The 20,312-nt window shown below is 38.0% G+C and overlaps 2 protein-coding genes and 1 long non-coding RNA gene across 5 annotated transcripts in view; 2 read left to right on the forward strand and 1 right to left on the reverse strand.

Annotated features, from left to right (window-relative positions):
* The first annotated feature begins 1,861 nt into the window (after nucleotides 1-1,861).
* TEX30 (testis expressed 30) lies at nucleotides 1,862-8,486 on the forward strand. 2 transcript variants are annotated; one of them, XM_004458388.4, is made up of 6 exons: nucleotides 1,862-1,992; nucleotides 5,030-5,103; nucleotides 5,614-5,844; nucleotides 6,630-6,681; nucleotides 7,168-7,373; nucleotides 8,044-8,486. In XM_004458388.4, the coding sequence occupies exons 2-6, from the start codon at nucleotides 5,089-5,091 to the stop codon at nucleotides 8,215-8,217; spliced, it is 678 nt and encodes a 225-aa protein (XP_004458445.1). In that variant the 5' UTR covers nucleotides 1,862-1,992; nucleotides 5,030-5,088; the 3' UTR covers nucleotides 8,218-8,486. The 2 variants fall into 2 exon arrangements, with proteins under 2 accessions (XP_004458445.1, XP_071064312.1); XM_071208211.1 differs by lacking the exon at nucleotides 5,030-5,103 and having other exon boundaries at nucleotides 1,869-1,992.
* LOC131273414 (uncharacterized) lies at nucleotides 7,815-12,300 on the reverse strand. 2 transcript variants are annotated; one of them, XR_009180611.1, is made up of 3 exons: nucleotides 12,279-12,300; nucleotides 11,983-12,177; nucleotides 7,815-8,197 (listed from the first exon to the last, which is right to left on the reverse strand). It is a non-coding gene; the product is annotated as an uncharacterized lncRNA (long non-coding RNA). The 2 variants fall into 2 exon arrangements; XR_009180610.1 differs by lacking the exon at nucleotides 12,279-12,300 and having other exon boundaries at nucleotides 11,983-12,237.
* A 732-nt stretch (nucleotides 12,301-13,032) lies between these two features.
* Nucleotides 13,033-20,312, forward strand: part of CCDC168 (coiled-coil domain containing 168) — a 51,174-nt gene continuing 43,894 nt past the window's right edge. Inside the window, exons 1-3 of the mRNA XM_071208120.1 lie at nucleotides 13,033-13,438; nucleotides 13,554-13,587; nucleotides 13,676-13,718. Coding sequence (XP_071064221.1) covers nucleotides 13,211-13,438; nucleotides 13,554-13,587; nucleotides 13,676-13,718 — 305 coding nt within the window. The 5' untranslated portion in view covers nucleotides 13,033-13,210. The remainder of the gene's footprint in view (nucleotides 13,439-13,553; nucleotides 13,588-13,675; nucleotides 13,719-20,312) is intronic.

Here is a 20,312-nt window from a genome sequence, read left to right on the forward strand (position 1 = left end):
TTTTCCTGGAATTGTATTGGGACAGAAAAGAGGGCTTCAGGATGATTCATTCACTCAAGAAATATTTGACAGGCATTGTTCCACACACACAGGAGATTGAATCACAATAAAACAAAAGCTCTGCATTCCTGGGGAGTTTATAGTCTAGTAAATAGAACCAGACACTTAATAGTATGTTTGGTAATCAGGGAAGAAGGATAGGTAGTGTGGCAGAGATGACTGGGGAAGGCCTCAGAGATGACATTTGAGTGAAGACCCCCAGTAGTTGCAGGGCCAGCCACTGGGATCTCCTGGAGGACAGGGCACAATCAGGGCAAAAGCCCTGTAGTTTGAACATGCCTGTAGGTTTAGGCCTGAGGCTAGCAAAGAGGCCACTGTGCCTACAGCTGAAGGACCATGGAAAAGAGAATAGCAGACAATCAGGTTAGAGAGGTAAAAGTTGAAGGAACAGATAATATAGGGCCTGACAGGTTGGTAAGGCCTTCGACTGTGAGAAGCTGCCTCTGGCACTGGTGTTGTATCAGCCATCTTGTTACTAAACGCTATTTTTAGATACTAACCCAGTTAAGTTTCTATCCTCACTGAAGTAATTAAGTTTCTACTCTCATGCCACTCCCCCTGGCTCCGATTGGGCACTCCCTAAAGAGCAGGAAAGTCTTTCCACCTACGTTGCCAAATAACCATCTGCACATGCCTGTGGCGCCAAAATCAAAATCTAGTTACCCAATCATTTACCGACACATGTGCTGTCGTCAGTATGTACCACCTCCTTCATCCCCGGCTGTAAATACCCCTGATTGACCCTCAATAAACGAGACTTGATCAGAATCCTGTCTTGTCTCCATTCTTTGTGTCTCTTGTCCCTTTCATTCCCACTCCCTCCCTCAGGTCTTGGTCCGACTGACCCGCGGGTCGGGTCATTTGACTGTGACTCAGTCAGACAGGAAGCCTTTGGAAGGTTTTGAGGGAGTGGTTTACATTACAGCAGGACCCAGCTAACTGTTGCTGGTAACAGTGAAGGGATGGGGAACAAGAATAGAAGCAGGATAATCTTTCTATAAACTATTCCAATAATCCAGGCAAAGATGATGGAGGGGGAGGGGAGTGGGGGAGGCTGATAAAAGTGTACATTTAAAAACAGGGAATGGAGAGTTAATTAATCGGTGCAATTTCTTTTTGGGGTGACGGAAAGTTTTTGTAATGTATAATGGTGATGGTAACATTTTGAATGTAATTACCACTGAATTAAATATCTGAATGTGTTTAAAAGGGGGACTGCTAGGTAGTATAGATGCTGCTGCAATAACAAAAAAAAACCACAATAGACTGTACAACAGTGAACCCTGAAGTGAACTATAATTCATAGTGCAATTAAAATAATATTCTCCCACCAACAAAGCATAGATACCACAGTAATGCAAAATGTAAAAATAGGGGAGAATATGAGAAATCTGTATTTTCTACATGATCTTTCGACAAACCTACAACTTCTCTAATAAGAATAACAACAGCAAAAGTAGAGCCAACACGATTGACAAAATTTGACGGATTGATCACGAGGTGTGAGGAAAAGAGAATAATCTCAGATGACTTAGTGGTTTTTTTACCCGAAAACTGTTAGGAATTGCTGGGATATGGAAGGGTCCAGAATGGGACAAACTGAGGTGAGGCAGAGATTAAAGTTCGTTTTTCAATGTTCCAAGTGCTGACAAGAAGAGGCTCCCTCTTCTTCAGCTTTGCTCCCCTGCCCTCCAACAACCACACAGAAATCTGCGGGAACTCTAGACGCAGGGCGGAGGCGGGTTAAAAAAACTCCCAAACCCAGCATGCCCCGCGGCTCGGTTTGCGCGTCTGGGGGCGGGGCCTGGCGAGCGCGTGCGCCATAGCCGAACGCGCTGGCCGGTGGAGCGAGGCGGTCGCTTCGAGTGTGGTAGTTGTTCTCTGAAGAGAGTGAGGGCGGTTAGGTGAAGTCGGCCACTTTTCCCTTCCCTGGTAAGTGCGACGGTGGCGGTTGGAACAGCCAGGTTGAGGGACGGCTTCCTGGGGGAGTGGTAGCCCGCCTGCCGGCCCCGCCTTGAGGCGTTGCAGCCTCGCGTTCGTCGCTCCTCAGGAGCTGTTGGTCAGGATCGGTGAGGCGGTCTGTGTAAATTTCGTGTCTGTGAGCCGGCACCAGTCGGTGGTGGGATTCTTCTGCTTTGCGAATTGGAACAGTGGGTTGGAGTACGGACTGGGGGAGCCTAAAGGATTCAGTTTATCACATCCAGTCCCTGGAACAAAGCCACCTCCTAAATTCGAGTGGTTCCTTCCCGGACCCCTCAGGAAGGACCCACAGCACAGCCTTGGCACTTAGGCATTTGTTGATTGAATGGAAGAGTGAATAAATATGATTCTCAAATACCATTTAATCCCAAACTCCTGTTAGACTTTGTTTTAAAATTTTACTTTTGTGTTTGGCGTTTCCTCGAGCAGATTATAGACACGCCCGGAGGACATGGGTGTTTTAATGTTTTTATTTGCCCCGGGACTCCAGCATAGTGCTGTGAACATGGTAGACGAACAGAAATTTTTAGTTATAAGTTAAAGTGGTTATAGGATTTTGACCCTTTAGCATAAGGTATGATTTCACTATAAAATAAGAGAATCAGTACTGGTAATAAAAATTGCTAAAGGCTTACTATGTGTGGACACTACACTAAATACAATACATATACTTTCATTTAATCACCACAGCATCTCTATAAGGTATCTCTGTTTGCAGTTGAAGACAATAGAGGTTGAGCCTTATCTAAATCCAAAGCCAGAGATCATAACCTAGTCTGTCTAAACCGGGTTGCTTCGGGATTCCATTATGGAACAATTTCGGGGTTTCTGGAGTACTCTAGAATGGAGTGAGTACTCGCAATGCATTAATTGTGAGTAACAAACCGATCATCATAAAGACTACAGAGGAGTAGTATTTGCTGAAAAGATGGGTTTTCCTGAAAAATATTATCAAATCCCATGTTGGTGAGGAGTAGTAGAACTTTCTAAGTTAAGATAGTGGATTGAGTGCATGTGTCTAATTTTACTCCTTAAAATCTCACTGAAATTACAGTAAAGGGATTTTTAAAAGACATAACCTCACAAGGATGGAAAGAATGGGAGTTCAAAATCCTGGACTCTAGAAAGCAAATATCCTAGCAAACCTTAGCTTAATTCTAAACCAACAGTGGGGATGGCTGAAGAATAATTCGATATAAACCACAGAATCTTCAAAATACACAAAATCATAGCTCCTCTGGAAGTAGGAGTAAAGATAGTGGTGCTGGGGGATGGTGTGAGGGGCTTTAGATAAGGATGACTAGGTACACATCGCTTGCGAAGCAATTAAATATTCCCGTGCCTATTTTACACTTTTGAATGACTGCCTCTCCCCCTCCCGCTTAGAAGACTGGAGGCCTGTTCTCTTGAGAAAATAAAAGAGGATCTTTGAAATCGGTGACTCCAAGCATAGCTGATTGTGGGGCTATATTTATGAAAAGAGGGATTAAGTGACTTTATGTTCACTGAATATTGAAGTTCCCCACCCCCTTCTGTTAAATTCCCAGAGTTTTGGTAGCCAAACTAGTATCTTCCAGAAACAAATAAAGAGAATTCTAACCCCCCCACACACGGAAAGGTACTCAGTAGACTGGTAACAGTTATTCTGGGGAGAAAAGGAACTTGTGGCTGGGAGAAAATGTGAAAAGACTTCACTATCTACATTTTTGTTCCTTTAAACTTTTTACCATGTGCATATGTTACGGATTCAAAAGTGAGTATATTCGTTAAAATATTAAATGCAAATGAACATTCCTTTTGACACAGATTCCTCTCTCAGGAATTTATCTTATCAATACAGCTATGGTGTGTGAAATAAGTACAGTGCCACTCACTGCAGTATTGTAGTAGCAGGAGATTGGAAACAGTCTCAGTGTTCAGTGTTCATTAGTAGATTGTTGGTGAAATAAATTCCAGCCATCAGAAAAGAGTGAAAGTTCATTGTAAAAAGATATGTAACAATCCTCAAGATATATGTTAAGTGGTGGGTGAAAGGAGTTTGGAAAAATATACCACCAGCTTGTGAAAAAGGAAAATGAATATATAAATATATTTAATAGTATATGTATAGAATATCTCTGGGAGAAGGTAGAAGACGGAAATAATGCTGGTTGCTTTTGGAGAGGGGATCTAGATAGCAAGGCAAAAGTTGAATTCAGGAGGCTTTACTGTATATTCTTGGTACCTTTTGAGTTTAAACCATGTCATTTTTACCTATTCAATAAATAAATTTATATTAATTGGGGGAAATTGGGTGAGTAGTGGAGATCCTGATTTTAATAATATCCCTGACCAATAAAAGATCTCTAACAATTGGAAGGGATCTTAAAGTTTTGCCATACTAATGCTGTGTTAACAAACCTAAAATTTCAGTGGGTTTGTATGTTTCATGCTCATGGTTTTTCAAGTCAGCTGTGGTTTAGCTGATCTAGGCTGACCTAAGCTGGACTCTAGTCTTTAGTATAGGCTTCAGATCTGTTCATTCTGGGAACCAGGCCGAAAAAAACAAAGCTACCTGGGCATGCTTTTCTCATGGCAGAGAGAGAAAGCTCAGTGGGGCTGGTGGAAATGTGCCATGCCTCAGTTCAGAAGAGATACATAGAAATTTCCACACATACTGCATTGGTCAAAGCAAGTCATAGCCAAGTCCAAAACTCAGTAGGGTGGAGATGTGTGCTCTGCCTTCTAGGAGGTACTACAATTATATATCACATCTGCTTTATCTTATATATCATCTGCCATCTACACTCCTGTCTGTAAAACTAATTCCAAGCACCTGCAGACCCTAAGATAATATTTAATTAGTTAAATAATATACATGTAAAGGTACCAGCTTTTAGAAAAGTAGCTCTAAATATGTTTATTTCAGCTACTGAATGTGTTCCTTCATAGCTCTTGTGTCATATCTATGTCTACCAACCCACCTTTCACCACAGAATCTTCTTTTCAGGGAGATGTCCTTTGCTTCTCAGATGTAATGCACTTTAAGTTTGTTATTCAACAGTGAAAATGAGTCATACAGAGGTAATACATATATTTTCATATGTTCTGCAACTTCAGGGTTCTTCCTCCTCCTTCCTTCTTTTTATTATTATTATTATTATTATTATAATATGACTCCAGAATGTTTCTTGTTTTCAGTTTGCACTGTAATAAGCAGTATAGCAATAGTAGTTTAGAGTAAGGACTGGAGCAGACTGCCTGAGTTTGAATCCTAGCTAATGTACCTTGGCTATATACTTAATCTGCTAGTAAGTACATCTGCTCTGCTTCAGTTTTTTGTCTATAAAATGGTGATAATAATAGGAATATTAAATGAGGTAATACATGTAAAGCACTTACAATAGTACGTGACACACAGTAAGCACTTCTTATTAGCTATCATTAATATTGTTCTTAGTTGGAGAATTGTTATTTGGAGAATTTACAAATTCATCAGTCATGAGGCTTGTAGGACAAAAAGTATAATTATACTTTTTTTGTCTGAATAGACAAGAAAGTAACTTTTGATCCTTTTATTCCCTTGAATTCCAGGTTAAATTAAAAATACCTTTTGGAAATAAATTATTAGATGCTGTTTGTTTGGTACCTAACAAGAGCTTCAAATATGGAATAATTCTTACACATGGAGCATCTGGAGATATGAATCTTCCTCATCTGATGTCACTGGCATCCCATCTTGCATCTCATGGTCTTTTTTGCCTGAGATTTACCTGTAAAGGTCTTAATATTGTGCATAGAATTAAGGCATATAAATCAGTTTTGGTAAGAAAATTTCGTTATATTTACTTATAAGACAATTCTGTTTAAAAATCTTAATAAATTTAAGGCAAATTTTGTTAGTTATTTTAATTAATTATTTAATCGGTATCCTTAGAAAACTCAGCAGTACTTGAGGGCTGTTTGTGGTCAGTCTTCTTTTTATGCCACCAGTTAGTTTCCATGGAGATTATTGCTAATATCGTAAATGTTTTCCTTGATAAGGCCAAGAAAACTACTTCAGATATAATTTTCTTGTTGGAACTATATGACTTTAGTGTATAGGTTTGACATTCTAGAATATTTTGCCTATTGTATTATGCATGTACAAATCTGGCATTGTTTTCTATATATTTTATTTAGATATGGAAAATTCCTAGATAAAACTCAAATCTAAAGTTTCTTTTAATCTGAATTCTTTTAAGATTGCTACATTTTTCAGAGCTTTTAATTAGATATCAAATTTTGTATTAGGGGAAGCTTTTTCTGGGCCTCTATGGTTGTACTTGAGTATTTTTAGGAAGATAAAATAATGTTCTTCTCACAAATATGCCTGCATTACCTTACATATGATTTGATAGTGAAGGTGTGACCAGAAGAGAAAAGAACTGCTTATCTTTTCCAAGAAAAATTAGTGTGGGGGGGTAGGTATTGTAAGGAATCCCTTAAGATTTTGTGTTTTTTTCTGCATAGATTTTGATATTTCAAGTTATAATGATAAATAATATCTTCATTTCCTAGTGGAATATTTTATGAGAGAAGAATTTATAATTTTTGGTTGATTTTTCTAGAATTACCTAAAGACCTCAGGAGAATACAAACTTGCAGGTGTTTTCCTTGGAGGTAAGTTGCAATACTTGTAAGCCTTTCAAAAAAAATCTTCCCATTTTAATATAGGAATAGGTAGTACAGCTTTAAAATTAATTAATAGCAGGAAGCTAGTTAAAGGGTTATTTTTATTTGTTTAAACCTCATGTATTTACTGTAGCTTGAGGATGTCTTCTTTTGTTTATATCCCTGAATCACCCTCTCTTGAATGAGGATTCCTTCACAAGGATTGTACCTTAACATTTAAATATTCTTCAGAAAAGTAATTGCTACCATTATTTATTTATTTATTTTTTACTTAGGACCAGTTTTTAGCTCTTACTGAGACTACAGGTATCCATTATAGATTTTGCAACTTGTTAATTGGCACATTTTGGAGTTAAACTATTTGTAAATAAATAAATATGGTAGATGAGCACTAAATTAAATCTAAAATACCACACCATCACTGTTTCTTTACATGAATGTTTATATTTGAAACTCAATTTTAATTGATTTTAGGTCGTTCAATGGGTTCAAGAGCAGCTGCTTCTGTAATGTGTCATATTGATCCAGATGATGCTGATGATTTTGTTCGAGGTCTCATATGTATATCTTATCCATTGCACCATCCAAAGCAGCAGCATAAACTCAGAGATGAAGATCTCTTTTGTATAAAAGATCCTGTACTGTTTGTGTCAGGTTCTGCAGATGAAATGTGTGAAAAGGTGAAGTACAACTCAGTGTATGTGTGAGTGAGAGAGAAAGAGAATGAGAAACAAATATCTTGGAAAGCAAGATATCTACAATAGTGTCTTTAAAAAAGTGATCATCTGACTAATGCAAGTTTTGTACCTTAGTTACTCTGTTGCTTTGGAGAACCTAAAAATATAAGCATAGTGACCAAATTCATCTCCTTTGAAAGGGTAAATGATTTAACTATTATTTGGAAAGTGAAAGATTAATATTTGAATGTTCTAATTTGGGATTAACTAGACTGTACATGTGCTTTATTTCTATATTCAGGCAGATTATTCAGTTCATTTAAAAAATGGCATTAAGAAAATGTCAGTAACTTGTACAGATTACTAAATATTAGCCAATTTTATGAAACTATTGTGTTTCCCAGAACCTCCAATTTCCTTGAGAAAAATAATTCTTTGAAGGAATTTAATTTGCTACAGTTTAACTTTTTATTGTCAGCAATAAAAGTTTAATATGTTCTGGGTATTGCTGCATCAGAAATGGACTGCCACTTTTGTGGACATTTCCTTGCGCATTCTCTTGCCTAGAAAATTGTCGTTAGTGGGTGAATGTTAGCGTAAGCAGGGAAGAGAGAATTGTTTTTGTTAAACACCAATAGAGTATTGGTTTAGTATCCTCTTCTTTTTTCTTTAGAACTTGTTGGAGAAAGTGGCACAGAAAATGAAAGCTCCTAATAAAATCCACTGGATTGAGAAGGCAAATCATTCCATGGCAGTGAAAGGACGATCAACAAATGATGTTTTCAAAGAAATAAATACACAGATTTTGTTTTGGATCCAAGAAATCACTGAAATGGACAAGAAATAATTGTCATTAATGAAAAAGTAATGTTATTTTGAATTACAAGTACAGTTAAAAAACAGCATACCTCTCAGCATTTTGAGATGTATTTAGACTAATTTAATGTTATTTTGCCTCATTTTTTAAACACGTTTTAATTGTGAAATTAATGTTGAAAGCACTGTTATAGTTGTATAAAGATGATGTACAAATATTGAAAGTTGTCTAAATATAATTTATTTTCATTAATATAGTTTGAGTTTTGAAAAAAATAAAAAGTTTGGGTTTTGCAACAATGGTACTTTTGTCTTATTGGTAGATAACTGAGAAAGTACCCTAATCCTGTGGAGCAATGTCATCTTTAAAAAAGGAAAACAAAACTTCACTAAATTTAAAATAAATATAAAGAAAATTAAAAAAAATAAACTTTACTAAATTTAGTCAATCAGAGTTTTATAGAGTATATCTATCCACCTACTCTTTATAAATGTCTAGGATTAGACATTTTCTTATATGAGGTCCCAGACCATTGATTTTTAGAGAAATAATAACTTTCATTCAAGAAATGTTTACTGAAGTTCTGTAATGGACAAGGGCTTATCAGGTTTGCAAAGATGAATGAACACCTGTAGTTTATAGTCTTGGGAATAGATGTGTAGACCATTTTCTCATTAAGGGGAAAATGAAAGAAGGACTAAATAGTGGAAATAGTATCTTTGCTCTAGCTAGGCAGAGTTAGGGCACTAATTTTAAAATCCATTTACCACCTGAACTGGACTTTAAATGGTAGTTATATATAAAAGCATAGTTTCTATAATTTATATAAATTATATAAAATGTGATGAGGCTGATGTAATTTTTTAGAGGTTCGTAGTAAAGAAGCATTCTCTATGGTAAAAAATTTAACTCCTAAAATGGTGAAACGAAAAAAAATTAACTTCTGTCTCTGGCTTTCCTACGTTACTAGTAGTAGGCACTCAGATATCCTCGGGTGGCCTAGGCAGTTTTCAAATTTTCGAGGGTCTTCATTCTTCCTGGTGGATTTTAAGTATTATTTGTTAATTTTTCTAAATATTACATAAAGTACAAAAATGTAGTTAACAATGCCCTAATTATGTAATTATGTAATTAGATTCATCAAATAAGTTTTAAAATAAAAACCAATGCCCTAATTGTTCATATTATTATTGAATGAAATTGTGTACAACTGCAAATTCAAAATTCCTAGACCACTCTGTATAATGGTGGTTTTTTGCCTAAGTCATTCTTATACAAGATGTAAATTTTTAAAGATAATGTATAGACAATAGTTAACATTTTAAATTAAACTGGTATCAAAAGATTATAAATATCCAGAGCTAAAAAATATATAATCACTGGCTTATTAAGTATAAATCACTTGGAAAATACTATATATTATGAACCAGAAGTTAAGTGGAAAAGAGGAAAATACAAACAACTTACTACAAAGCAGACCACAATATAAATATAAAACTGCACTGATGAAATAGATTTAAAAGTTTATTAGTTACAATATTTGAGTTTATAAAATTAAACCGTAGGTATAATATGGATTGCCATTCAAGGATAGAATTTCAAACTACAGGAATAATGTATATGATTATTTAAAGATGATTTTCTGTTGCCTGAGAAACTGCTACTACTTTTTGATGAAATGGCTTGCCATGTGAGACTTGTGCATACTTTGCCAGGGTTGGGGAACATTGAACTAGAGGAACGTACGGATTTGACATGTCTTGCAGAAAAATATGTAACCTCCTCAAATTTGGGATTTTGGTCAAACAGAAATCCTGCCACCTCCACTAACAGGCCCTGGTTTATAACAGAACAACTAGACCAGTGGTTCCCATCTGGGGGAACTTTTGCTGCCAAGAAGACATTTAACAATGTCTGGAAACAATTTTGGTTGTCATGAGTAGAGACTTGTGCAGGGCTGCTACTAGCATCTTATATGAAGAGGATACCTATCGTATGCTGATAACCATCATACAACATGCAGGACAGCCCTCCCCAACAAAGAATTACCAAGTCCAAAACATCAGTAATGCTGGAGCTGAGGAACCATATCGGACAAATCAGCCTCAGAACTATCTTGAAGTCTCTCACCTCACCATTAGTTTTTCACCATTCCATCCTCCTTCCTAATCCATTCACTTCCTAGTAGCTAAATTCTGGGTTTTCAGTCTCTGAAACGTTTTTTAATCCTTTGTGTTTACACTGCCACCACTCAAATCCAAGCTGTTACCAATTCTCATTTGTATAATATCACAATAGTATAATCACAGTACCCTAATTGATTTTCCTATTTTGCCTCCTTATTCCAGTACACCTTTTGGCACCTCTAACTCAAAAAGCTTTGATGGCTCTCCAGAGGTGACTGTAGTAAGGTTTTAAGGGTTCAAAATCCTCCATAACCTGTCAACATTTTTAGCCTTATCTTTGCTCATACGATGAACATGTACACAGTACTACAGCTAACCTGGACTACAGTTTTGTAAACAGGGATAAATCTTTCTGCCTTGATCTTCCTGAAACTTTCTTCTCTGTTAATCTTTGCCTGTTACCAAATGCTATGCATGCTTTAAGGCCCCTAAAAATTGTCTTTCCGCCTTTGCAGCATTCCTTGAATTACCCCCAATCAGATATTTCTCCCTTGAACTCCCATAATAACTTATACCTCTCTATTGTTAATCACACTCTGCCTCTTCATGGACTGGTTTATATGTATTCACTCTATCCCATTTATATTACAGACTCTTTCAGGTCAGCAAATAACTTTTACTCATGTTTTTATCCGTAGAGCACTTTCTAATTTACTGTTTAGTGCCTTACACATTCATTATTCAATAGGTATTTGTTGTTTTGAACTAAAATGTTTACAGAAGGAGAATTTTAACCATTATGAACCATCTCTGATTACTATTTCATACGTCTATTATTGGGGATTTTTCCTGTTTCATAAAACCTAGTTCACAATATCCAGATAATACAAAGAATGTGACAGTAGATAAAATAGATATTTTAAAACTTTAACAGAATTTTTTTCTTAATGTCTTATTCTTTATTACTGTTTGTAATGGGCTTTTTCTGATGTCATTATTTTTCTCTTGATTTTTTAACAGCTTTACTGAGATATAATTTACATAACTGACTTTTAAAATTGATTCTAGTTTAGCATTTACTTTTTTTTTTTTTTTGGTTCTTACTATAATAGTGCAAAGGACAGATTGTCCCTCCTGAAAAATAGGTAATTGTTCTTTTATTAGTAGGCAAGTATATAAGAAACAAAAATGGCAAATCCCTGAAGGGGAACACAATCTACCTCTATGTAAAGCATCAGCAGGAGGTGGACACTGAAGTTTCTTTTCAGTGATGTACTAATTAGGGATTCAGTGCTATAGTTTTAAAAGATGTAAGGGTCTGAGGAATACAATGTTAAAACAATAAATCTTCTTTAAGGTAATTAACATTAAATGAATTAGAAAAAGCCTGTCATCCAGGTAAGAGAAATTGAGTATTTTGTCAGGCCCATTAAATTTTATAGAATAACCCAGCAGAATAAAGTCATCCCAAATTGTGTGTAGGGGTAGGTCACTGGTGGTGAATGAGTGGGGTGTACTTTAACACAGTGCAAGATAAACTCAGACAAACCTGCAAAGTTTATTTCATAGCCAATGAATTCCTACCATCCATTCTAGAGGGAGGGTTATCCTTTACAAAGACAAATCCTAAGACCAGAGTCAAACCCAAATAAAGATTATAAATACTTACAGACTATGATTCAGTTGACTGCAAGACTGTCAACTCTTTGACATTAAGGGTGTTTCATTGATCTCTTTATCTCTGATTCTTGGGGGAAATTTAGAGCTCAATAAATCGTTGTTGCACTGAATTAAAACTGATACCTCAGAAAAGGGCTGAACAGTTAGCTCTCCAGTAAAATTAATAATACTTTTCTCAGCCCACCTTGAATAAGTGAAGACAAAAGAAGTATTAATTACATCTTCAAAGGAAAGATACCCTAAATTCAAGGTAATGTTAACATTTTTCATTGAGTCCAGACTGACCTGACAGCTTGTGACTGAAACTGTATTTGCTTGGTAAAGCTTACAGGATTACTCTCTAGACTTAGAGCGGGACTTACTTTTGCTCTTGCCCCACCCTTAATTCTGACATCAGAGAGGACTTCACTTAATCACCACAGACAGAAAAGAAGAGGAAGTTTACTAGAGGCCATTCCAAAGTTTAGCTTTGGTGTTCAGCATATCAGTAGATTGCTGGAGGGGAACTTTGCCAACAGACACCTCTAAGAAAAATAAATCTAAAATGAGCTCTATTTCAAGAAAAAAAATCAGGCAAGCCTATAAAGAGGCAAGCTCTCATATGTCCTACATAGTGGCAATGGAACATATGTATACTAAAAAACTCATTTATCTGAACTTCAAATTTTAACTGGGCATCCTGTATTTTTATTTGCTAAAAATCTGGCAACCTTACCTTCACTCTAAGAATAAAGAATGTATTTTCCTGACCAGAAAAAAAGCTTAAAATACACTCTTCTTGGTGGTAATAGAAAATGGTTATGCAAATGCTTTCTACCAATTCATATTTAATATGTATTTTTTTGGATTGCAAAACAAAGATAATCCAACTGTGATAAGGGGTTATTTATAGAAGCATGATTCTTTTTAGGAATTTAATAGATTTTTCTAGATTTTACTTAATGTATAGTGCCATACATGTCTCACCAATGAACTTCCATTATTGCTAAAGTAAGTTGATATGAGCTCAGTTAAATACCCACTATGACATGTTTCTCTCTCAGGCCCAGAGCAATCACTGTTCGTCTAGATGAGACACTGAGCAGCATAGGAAATTTTTTTCTGGCAGAGAATTACATGTGGTTATGAGATGGGCATACCAACTTTTTGTGGTTTGAGGCAACCGAAATCAAGGACCTAAGAATGAGAAACCAATTTATTTCACATATTACATTGAAATGTCAAAGCAATACTATTTCTTTAAAAAGGGGGTAAAGGGTGGTTTGGAAGACAATTCGTTTTCCACTTGGGAACTTCTAGAGTCCTGGATTTTTCAAAACGATTGGACAGCAATCCTCTTTATAATTTTTCTAGGAATTATTTTTGAGATAGCACTCATAAAATTTTGTACAGCCTTTCAGAAGAAGCCTGTACTTTCAGAAAAGAGTTGTTCTGATAATCAGGAGGTAAGAACAAATAATTGATTCCCTATTTTTCATAATTACTTGTAAGATTTGTAAAATTGTGGGACTTTGATATTTGGATTACTTCACTAACATTTTGTTGTCTTCCTTGAAACAGAGTGAAAACAGTTCCCCCAAAAGTGTGAAATTTGGTAAATATACAATTTCATTTTTTAATATAAAATTTATTCAGCCTAAGCTTCTCTTATTAATATTCTGATTTTTTAAATTTCCATTTAGCTCTCAATAATTGGTCAACTACTCATTTATCTTCAGAAGAAAGGTAAGTGATATATTTTGAAATTAAGTCAAATAAGTTGCTTATGTTCTATTCAAAGCTGCATTTATTTCTGAATTTCAATAAAGCATTTTTGTAGTACAGAGGATCATAGCTGTTCAGTATCATAATTCAATCTACATTTATTTTATTTTATCCATTTTTTATTTATCTCTCCACTCCCCCTCCCCCCCAACCCACCCCCACCCCCACCCCCACCCCCAACCCCACCCCACCACACCAGGAAACTCCATCTCCTCCTGCCCCATCATCTTGCTGCGTCAGCTCTCCCATGCATGGTGCCACTCCTGGGCAGGCTGCGCTTTCTTTTCCCGCAGGACAGCTCTTTTCCCACAGGACAGCTCTCCTTGCAGGGCACCCCCCTGTCCCCGCTCATGGGGCTCCCCCACGTGGGAGACACCCCTGCGTGGCATGGCACTCCCCATGAGGCAGCACCCCATGTGGGCCGGCCCACCACACAGGCCAGGAGGCTCTGGGTATCAAATCCCAGACCTCCCACATGGTAGGCGGCTGCTCCATCAGTTGAGCCACATCCGCTTCCTTACATTTATTTTAAATGGTTGCTATGTGTCAAGCCCTTTGTTAAGGGCTTTTCATAATTTATTGCAATCATTCCTCACAAGAATCCTTTGAGATAAGTAGTAGATATTATTATTGTTTTTATAGTTGAGGAAAATGAAGCTTAAAGAGATAAAGTGACCTGCTTTGCTACTTTAACCTCCATCTCCAATACATAAAAGAACTGGCCAGTTCTTATCATTCAATTGAAAAATACTTATTTACCACCAACCAAAGACTAAACCAGGTGCTACAAGACTGACATGGAAGAATTTTATAAATTCTGATTTATAAAATCAGAATTTACCAGTATCTTAAAGATGTATCAGTGCTAGGGATTAAATACTGATGTCATCATTATTCTTGTTATCAACATTATTATTATTTCACTCAAAATTCATCAGGTGTCTACTATGTAAAGGACGTTGTTAGGTACTGGGATACAAGGAATGAGATAGTCTCCGTTCTCAAGCTTATATTCTTGTGGAGGTGACAAATAAAAGATAATTGCATTGTAATATGATAATACAGTGATTGAAATATTATGAGAACATTTAGGAGATACCTAAGCCAGTTTAGGTATGTTGAAGAGGGCTTCATGAAGAAAGTAATGCTGGAGCTGAGTTTTGTTTTTGTTTTGGGGGTTTTTTTTTTTTTTTACTTTTTTTTAAATCCTTTCCCACACACCCCAAGATGGTTCTCTCACCTGTCTACTCGTTGTCTGCTCTTCTTTAGGAAGCACTGGGAATCGAATCCAGGACCTCCCGTGTGGGAGGCTAGTGCCCAACTGCTTGAGCCACTCCCACTCCTTGTTGGCTGCAGTGTCTGCTCGTTGCAGTGTCTGCTGGTTGCAGCATCTGCTCGTTGTAGTCGTTGCAGGGTGCTGGTTATGGCGTCTGATGATTGTGGTGGTTGCGGTGTCTGCTAGTGGCAGCATCTGTTGGTGGCGGTGTCTGCTGGTGGCAGCATCTGCTTGTTGTGGTGGTTGTAGCATCTGCAGGCTGTGGCGTCTTCTGGTTGCAGTGGTTGTGGTATCTGCTGCTTGCAGCATCTTCTGGTGGCAGTGTCTGCTTGTTGCAATGTCTGCTCATTGCAGTGCTTGCTCATTGAGGCGTCTGTTCATCTTCTTTAGGAGGCACTGGAAACCAAACCCAGGATCTCTCATGTGGGAGGTGGGTGCTCAATTGCTTGAGCCACATTTGCTCCCCTGGAGCTGAGTTTTTAATCATGAATGAAAATTAGCCTACAAAGATAGAAGGTTAGGAAGGTTAGGAAGGTTAGGAAGGCATTCCAGGACATGAACGAAAGCAAGAAAATAAACAGTACAGAAATAAACTATGATTTTTTTCGTGTTGCTGGAGTATCAAAGATAGAGTCAAGAAGTATAGTGGGAGGGAAGCAGATTTGGCTCAACTGATAGAGGGTCTGCCTACCACATGGGAGGTCCAGGGTTCAAACCCAGGGCCTCCTGATTTGTGTGGTGAGGTGGCCCATGCGCAGTGCTGATGTGTGCAAGGAGTGCCGTGCCATGCAGGGGTGTCCCCTGCGTAGGGGAACCCCACGCACAAAGAGGGCACCCCGTAAGGAAAGCCACCCTGTGTCAAAAAAGCACAGCCTGCCCAAGAGTGGCGCCGCATACACGGAGAGCTGACGCAGCAAGATGACGCAACAAAAAGAGACAGATTCCCGGTGCCATTGACAAGAATACAAGTGGACACAGAAGAACACACAGCAAATGGACACAGAGAGCAGACACTGGAGGGGTAGGGGGAAGGGGGGAGGGGAGAGAAAATTTTTTTAAAATCTAAGAAAAAAAACCTTAAAAAAAAAAGAATTATAGTGGGAGATAAATCTGAAGAGACTGGCAGAAGTCAGATAACAGAGGGTTTTCTATACCATGTTAAGAACTTGGGTTTTATTCTGTAGACAATTAGTAACCACTGAAAGTGGTTCAGCACAGGAATGACACAGATTTATATTTCAACTAGACCACTAGTAGGCTGGGTGGGAGAAGATTCTGAAGATTACTTGGCTTTAGTTTAATTTCTTTCATTTGTCAGGCCTAAAAAAGCTTTCTTAATTTAATCTGGTTGCTCTATTTTCATACTGGGTGGTACTAGGCCACTCTTGTTTTCTAGGGTGTCTTGGGAAGCTATAACATTATCTGGAGGTATGGGTAGGTAGAATCCTGGTTAGGGGTGGTTGGGTTGGGAACAGAACCTCCAGTGAAAACTAGAGCACCTCAGTAGCACAATCAGAATAAGTGATTGTCCAACATCAGTTGGAAAGACTGAGAGTCAGTGTTTTATATATCCAGGGGTTAGGTATTATAGTAGTTTGGAATTGTACATACCAGAAAATCATGTTCTAAAAGCTAATCCATTCCTGTGGATATAAACTTATTTTAAGTAGGACCTTTTGATGAGGTTATTTAAGTTAAGGCATAGCCCAGGGTAGGTCTTTTTTTTTTTTTTAAGGTTTATTTTATTTATTTATTTCTCCCCACTCCTTGTTGTTTGCATTTGCTGTGTGTATGTTTGTTGTGTGCTGGTCTTCTTTTTAGGAGGCACCAGGAACTGAACCTGGGACCTCTGATGTGGAAATGAGGTGCCTATTTACTTGAGCCACCTCCACTCCCTGCTTTGTTGTGTTTCTCATTATGTTTTCTTCCTGTCTCATCCCATCATCTTGTGTCAGCTCGCCGTCTTGCTCATCTTCTTTAGGAAGCATCAGGAACCGAACCTGGGACCTGAGCAGAAGCTCAGTTGCTTGAGCCACATCCACTTTACCCAGGGTGGGTCTTAATCCTCTTAATCCTCTTACTGGAGCCCTTTATAAATGGGATGAATACAGAGAGAAAGACAGAAAGCTATGGAAGCAAGAAGCTAAAATCAATGGAACCTGGAAGAGAAGGGAGAGACCAACAGATACCACCATGTGCCTTGCCATGTAACATCACCTTGATGATACCTTAAATTGGGCATTTTCCCAGACTCTGATCATAAGCTAATAAAATTCCCATTGTTTAAAGCCAATCCATTTCATGCTATCTGCAACTCAGGAAACTAAAATAAATGTGCACTATGATTCAAGATTTGGCATATAATTTGAAACCAGAGCACTGGCAGGCCAGAAGGGAAAACACAAGAAGATATAGGGAGAGAAGGATTTTTTGCTTCAGAATCTTGAGTCTGAAATGCAACATATATTCCCCATGATGTCACTCCTGTGTGCCATTATTCCCTTCCTGCCCAGGCAGTATTTAATCCCTAGGTGGTACTTTCCAGGGAACAATGGGATAAAGGAATTGAAACTAGTGATTTGAGTAGTGGTGCAGAAAAGGATTAGGGAAAAGTTTGGCTCTTATGATACAGCATATTTTTGGGCTTACCGCACAAATTTGGAATTAAAAAAGGTCTAGATTTACATCATAGCCTCTCATTTTAGTATTGCATGGCCTCAGGCAAATTATTTAAACTCACTATACCTCCTTTTCCTTATTTTAAAAAATGGGGGTAAGAAGAATTAGGGATGCATAGGTATAACATGAAGATTAGTTGAAGTGATATAAGTGTAACAAAGTGAAAATATCTTACCCTGGAACCAGAATTCCTTTTTGTGACCAAACTATTTTTGGGAAAACATCTTAATAAATTACTTTGAAATAGAAGGAAAAACTCTAGTGCTTGAAATGGTTTAAAATGGAATGCATCAGAAAGTAAGTGGATTTTGTCTTGTGAGATGGGAGAGAAGAGAATAGGGTAGGTGGAGGGTTAGTGGGGGTCAAAAGAAGGGAGGAGGAAATAAAATAGTGTGAGATTCAGAACTAAATGGCATAAAGGATGTCAAAGTATGAGATTACCACTCACTATCTCAAATCTGGGAGAGCCAAGCTGGTCAGGCATATAATCTCAGTGAGCAAAGTAAACTACTGATCTTACATAGGATTTTGTGGAATGGTTTGTTTCAGGGGTGTTTGGGTTATAGAGTCAGAAGTGGGTTGACTTCAACCCTAGAAGAATGTTCATGGGAGTTAGACTGCCACTGATTACCTACTTTCAGATCCTGAAGCTGTCCTAACTGGTTGGGTTTCAGAAGCATATTTACTGAAGCAAGTTATTGATATATAAAAATAGCTTAAAGTAAGTTGCTTTTTAAAAATTTCCCCTCCCCCCTTGCAGCTTGCTTGCTATCTGCTCTCTGTGTCCATTTGCTGCCAGCTCTTCTGTGTTCTTGCTTGTCTCCCTTCTTTTTGTTGCGTCATTCTGTTGAATGGGCTTTCCATGGCATCTCTGGGCCGGGCGGTGCTCTGTGGCATCTGTGGGCTGCACAATGCTCCACTGCGTGCAGGTGAGCCTACCTTCACAAGGAGACCCTGGGATGCGAACCGAGGGCCTCCCATATGGTAGACAGGAGCTCATCTGATTGAGCCACAGTCGCTTCCCTTAAAGTAAGTTTCGGTGTTTATTTGTTACTATGTCTATAGGACTACAATTAAATTTCTATACAATCAATTCTGATACTTCTTATTGCCATGGCTATACAACTGTGAGTCTTTTCTTAGGAATGTGGCCTATTCTCAAATTCTCAAAGGCCAGTTGAAATTCCCTGATGGTAGGGAGACCAAAAATGGGGAGATAGACCTAATACTTAAGTGGTAGTTGCATGCATTGCTTTAATGAACTCCTCTCTGTTTCAACCTCCAAATTTTCATTAAAGCCAGCCACATTTGTGGGTGATTTATATATGTGTTTTCCCCCTCATTGCAATTAGGGAAAGGATTTGGTTTTATGTCTGGGTCAGCTTGTTGTGGAGAAGAGTTAGCATTAGAATCCTAGAGGCAAATAATTCCTGAGAGCCTACTATATGCCAGGCATTTTTTAGGCCCTAGAGACAAATCAGTGTACAAAACTAAGATTAATGCCTTAGGGGGTGTATTAGTCAGTCAAAGGGGTGCTGATGCAAAATACCAGCAATTGGTTGGTTTTTAAAAAGGCTATTTATTTGGGGTAGGAGCTTACAGATACCAGGCCATAAAGCCTCCTCACCAAAGTTTATTTGGAACAAGATGGCTGCTGATGTCTGTGAGGGTTCAGGCTTCCTGGGTTCCTACATTCCTGGGGCTTGCTTTACTTAGGCTTCAAGGTTCCTTCCTTTGTGGGGCTGACTTCCCAGGGCTCCAGTTTAAGTCTTCAGCATTAAACTCTAAAATCAAAACTCCAACATTAAAAGGCCTCAACTCTGTCCTTTGCTATGCCTTGTATCTGTGAATCCCCACCCACCAAGGGCCAGGGACTCAGTGCCCTAATAATGTGGCCCAATTAAAGCCCTAATCATAACTCGATCAGGCCCATGTACAGATCAGATTACAAACATAATCTAATATCTATTTTTGGAATTCATAACCATATCAAACTGCTACATGGAGGGAGTCAGATAATAAACAATAACATTTTATGTCAGAAGGTGATAAGCTTTATAGTAAAACAGTAGAACAAGGTAAAAAGGGAATCAGGGTGTCAAGTGGGAAAGGAGGACTGATTACAATATTAAATAATGTGGAATTTGATTGAAGCCTTCAAAGGATGGGGGAGTTAACCAAACATATCGTAGAAGAGTTTTCCAAGCCACAGGAAAGCTAGAGCAAGGCCCAAAGGGAGAGTATACTCTAATATTTGAGGAATAATTAGAACCCAGTGTGACTGAAGTAGGGAAAGTGAGGAAAGGAGCATGTAAGGGATGAGGTCAGAGAAGTAATAGGCGGCCAGATCATGGGAAGGCCTCGTGGGTCATATTAAGGACAGAAGCTTTTACCGTACATGAAATATGGGAGTCACTGCAGAGTTTTGAGCAGGAGAATATGTTCTGACATGTTTATTCTGCCTGTGTTGAGAATAGACTGTAATAGGTCAAAGGCTGAAGCAGTTGGGAAGCCATTGCAAGTGATCTAAATGAGAGATAATGTTTTTTCAAGCCAGAGTGGTTGCCCTGGAAGTGGTGAGAGGAGGTTGGTTTTAGGAT

The sequence above is a fragment of the Dasypus novemcinctus genome, chromosome 15 (genome assembly GCF_030445035.2).
Source record: "Dasypus novemcinctus isolate mDasNov1 chromosome 15, mDasNov1.1.hap2, whole genome shotgun sequence".
Taxonomy (NCBI): Eukaryota; Metazoa; Chordata; class Mammalia; order Cingulata; family Dasypodidae; genus Dasypus; species Dasypus novemcinctus.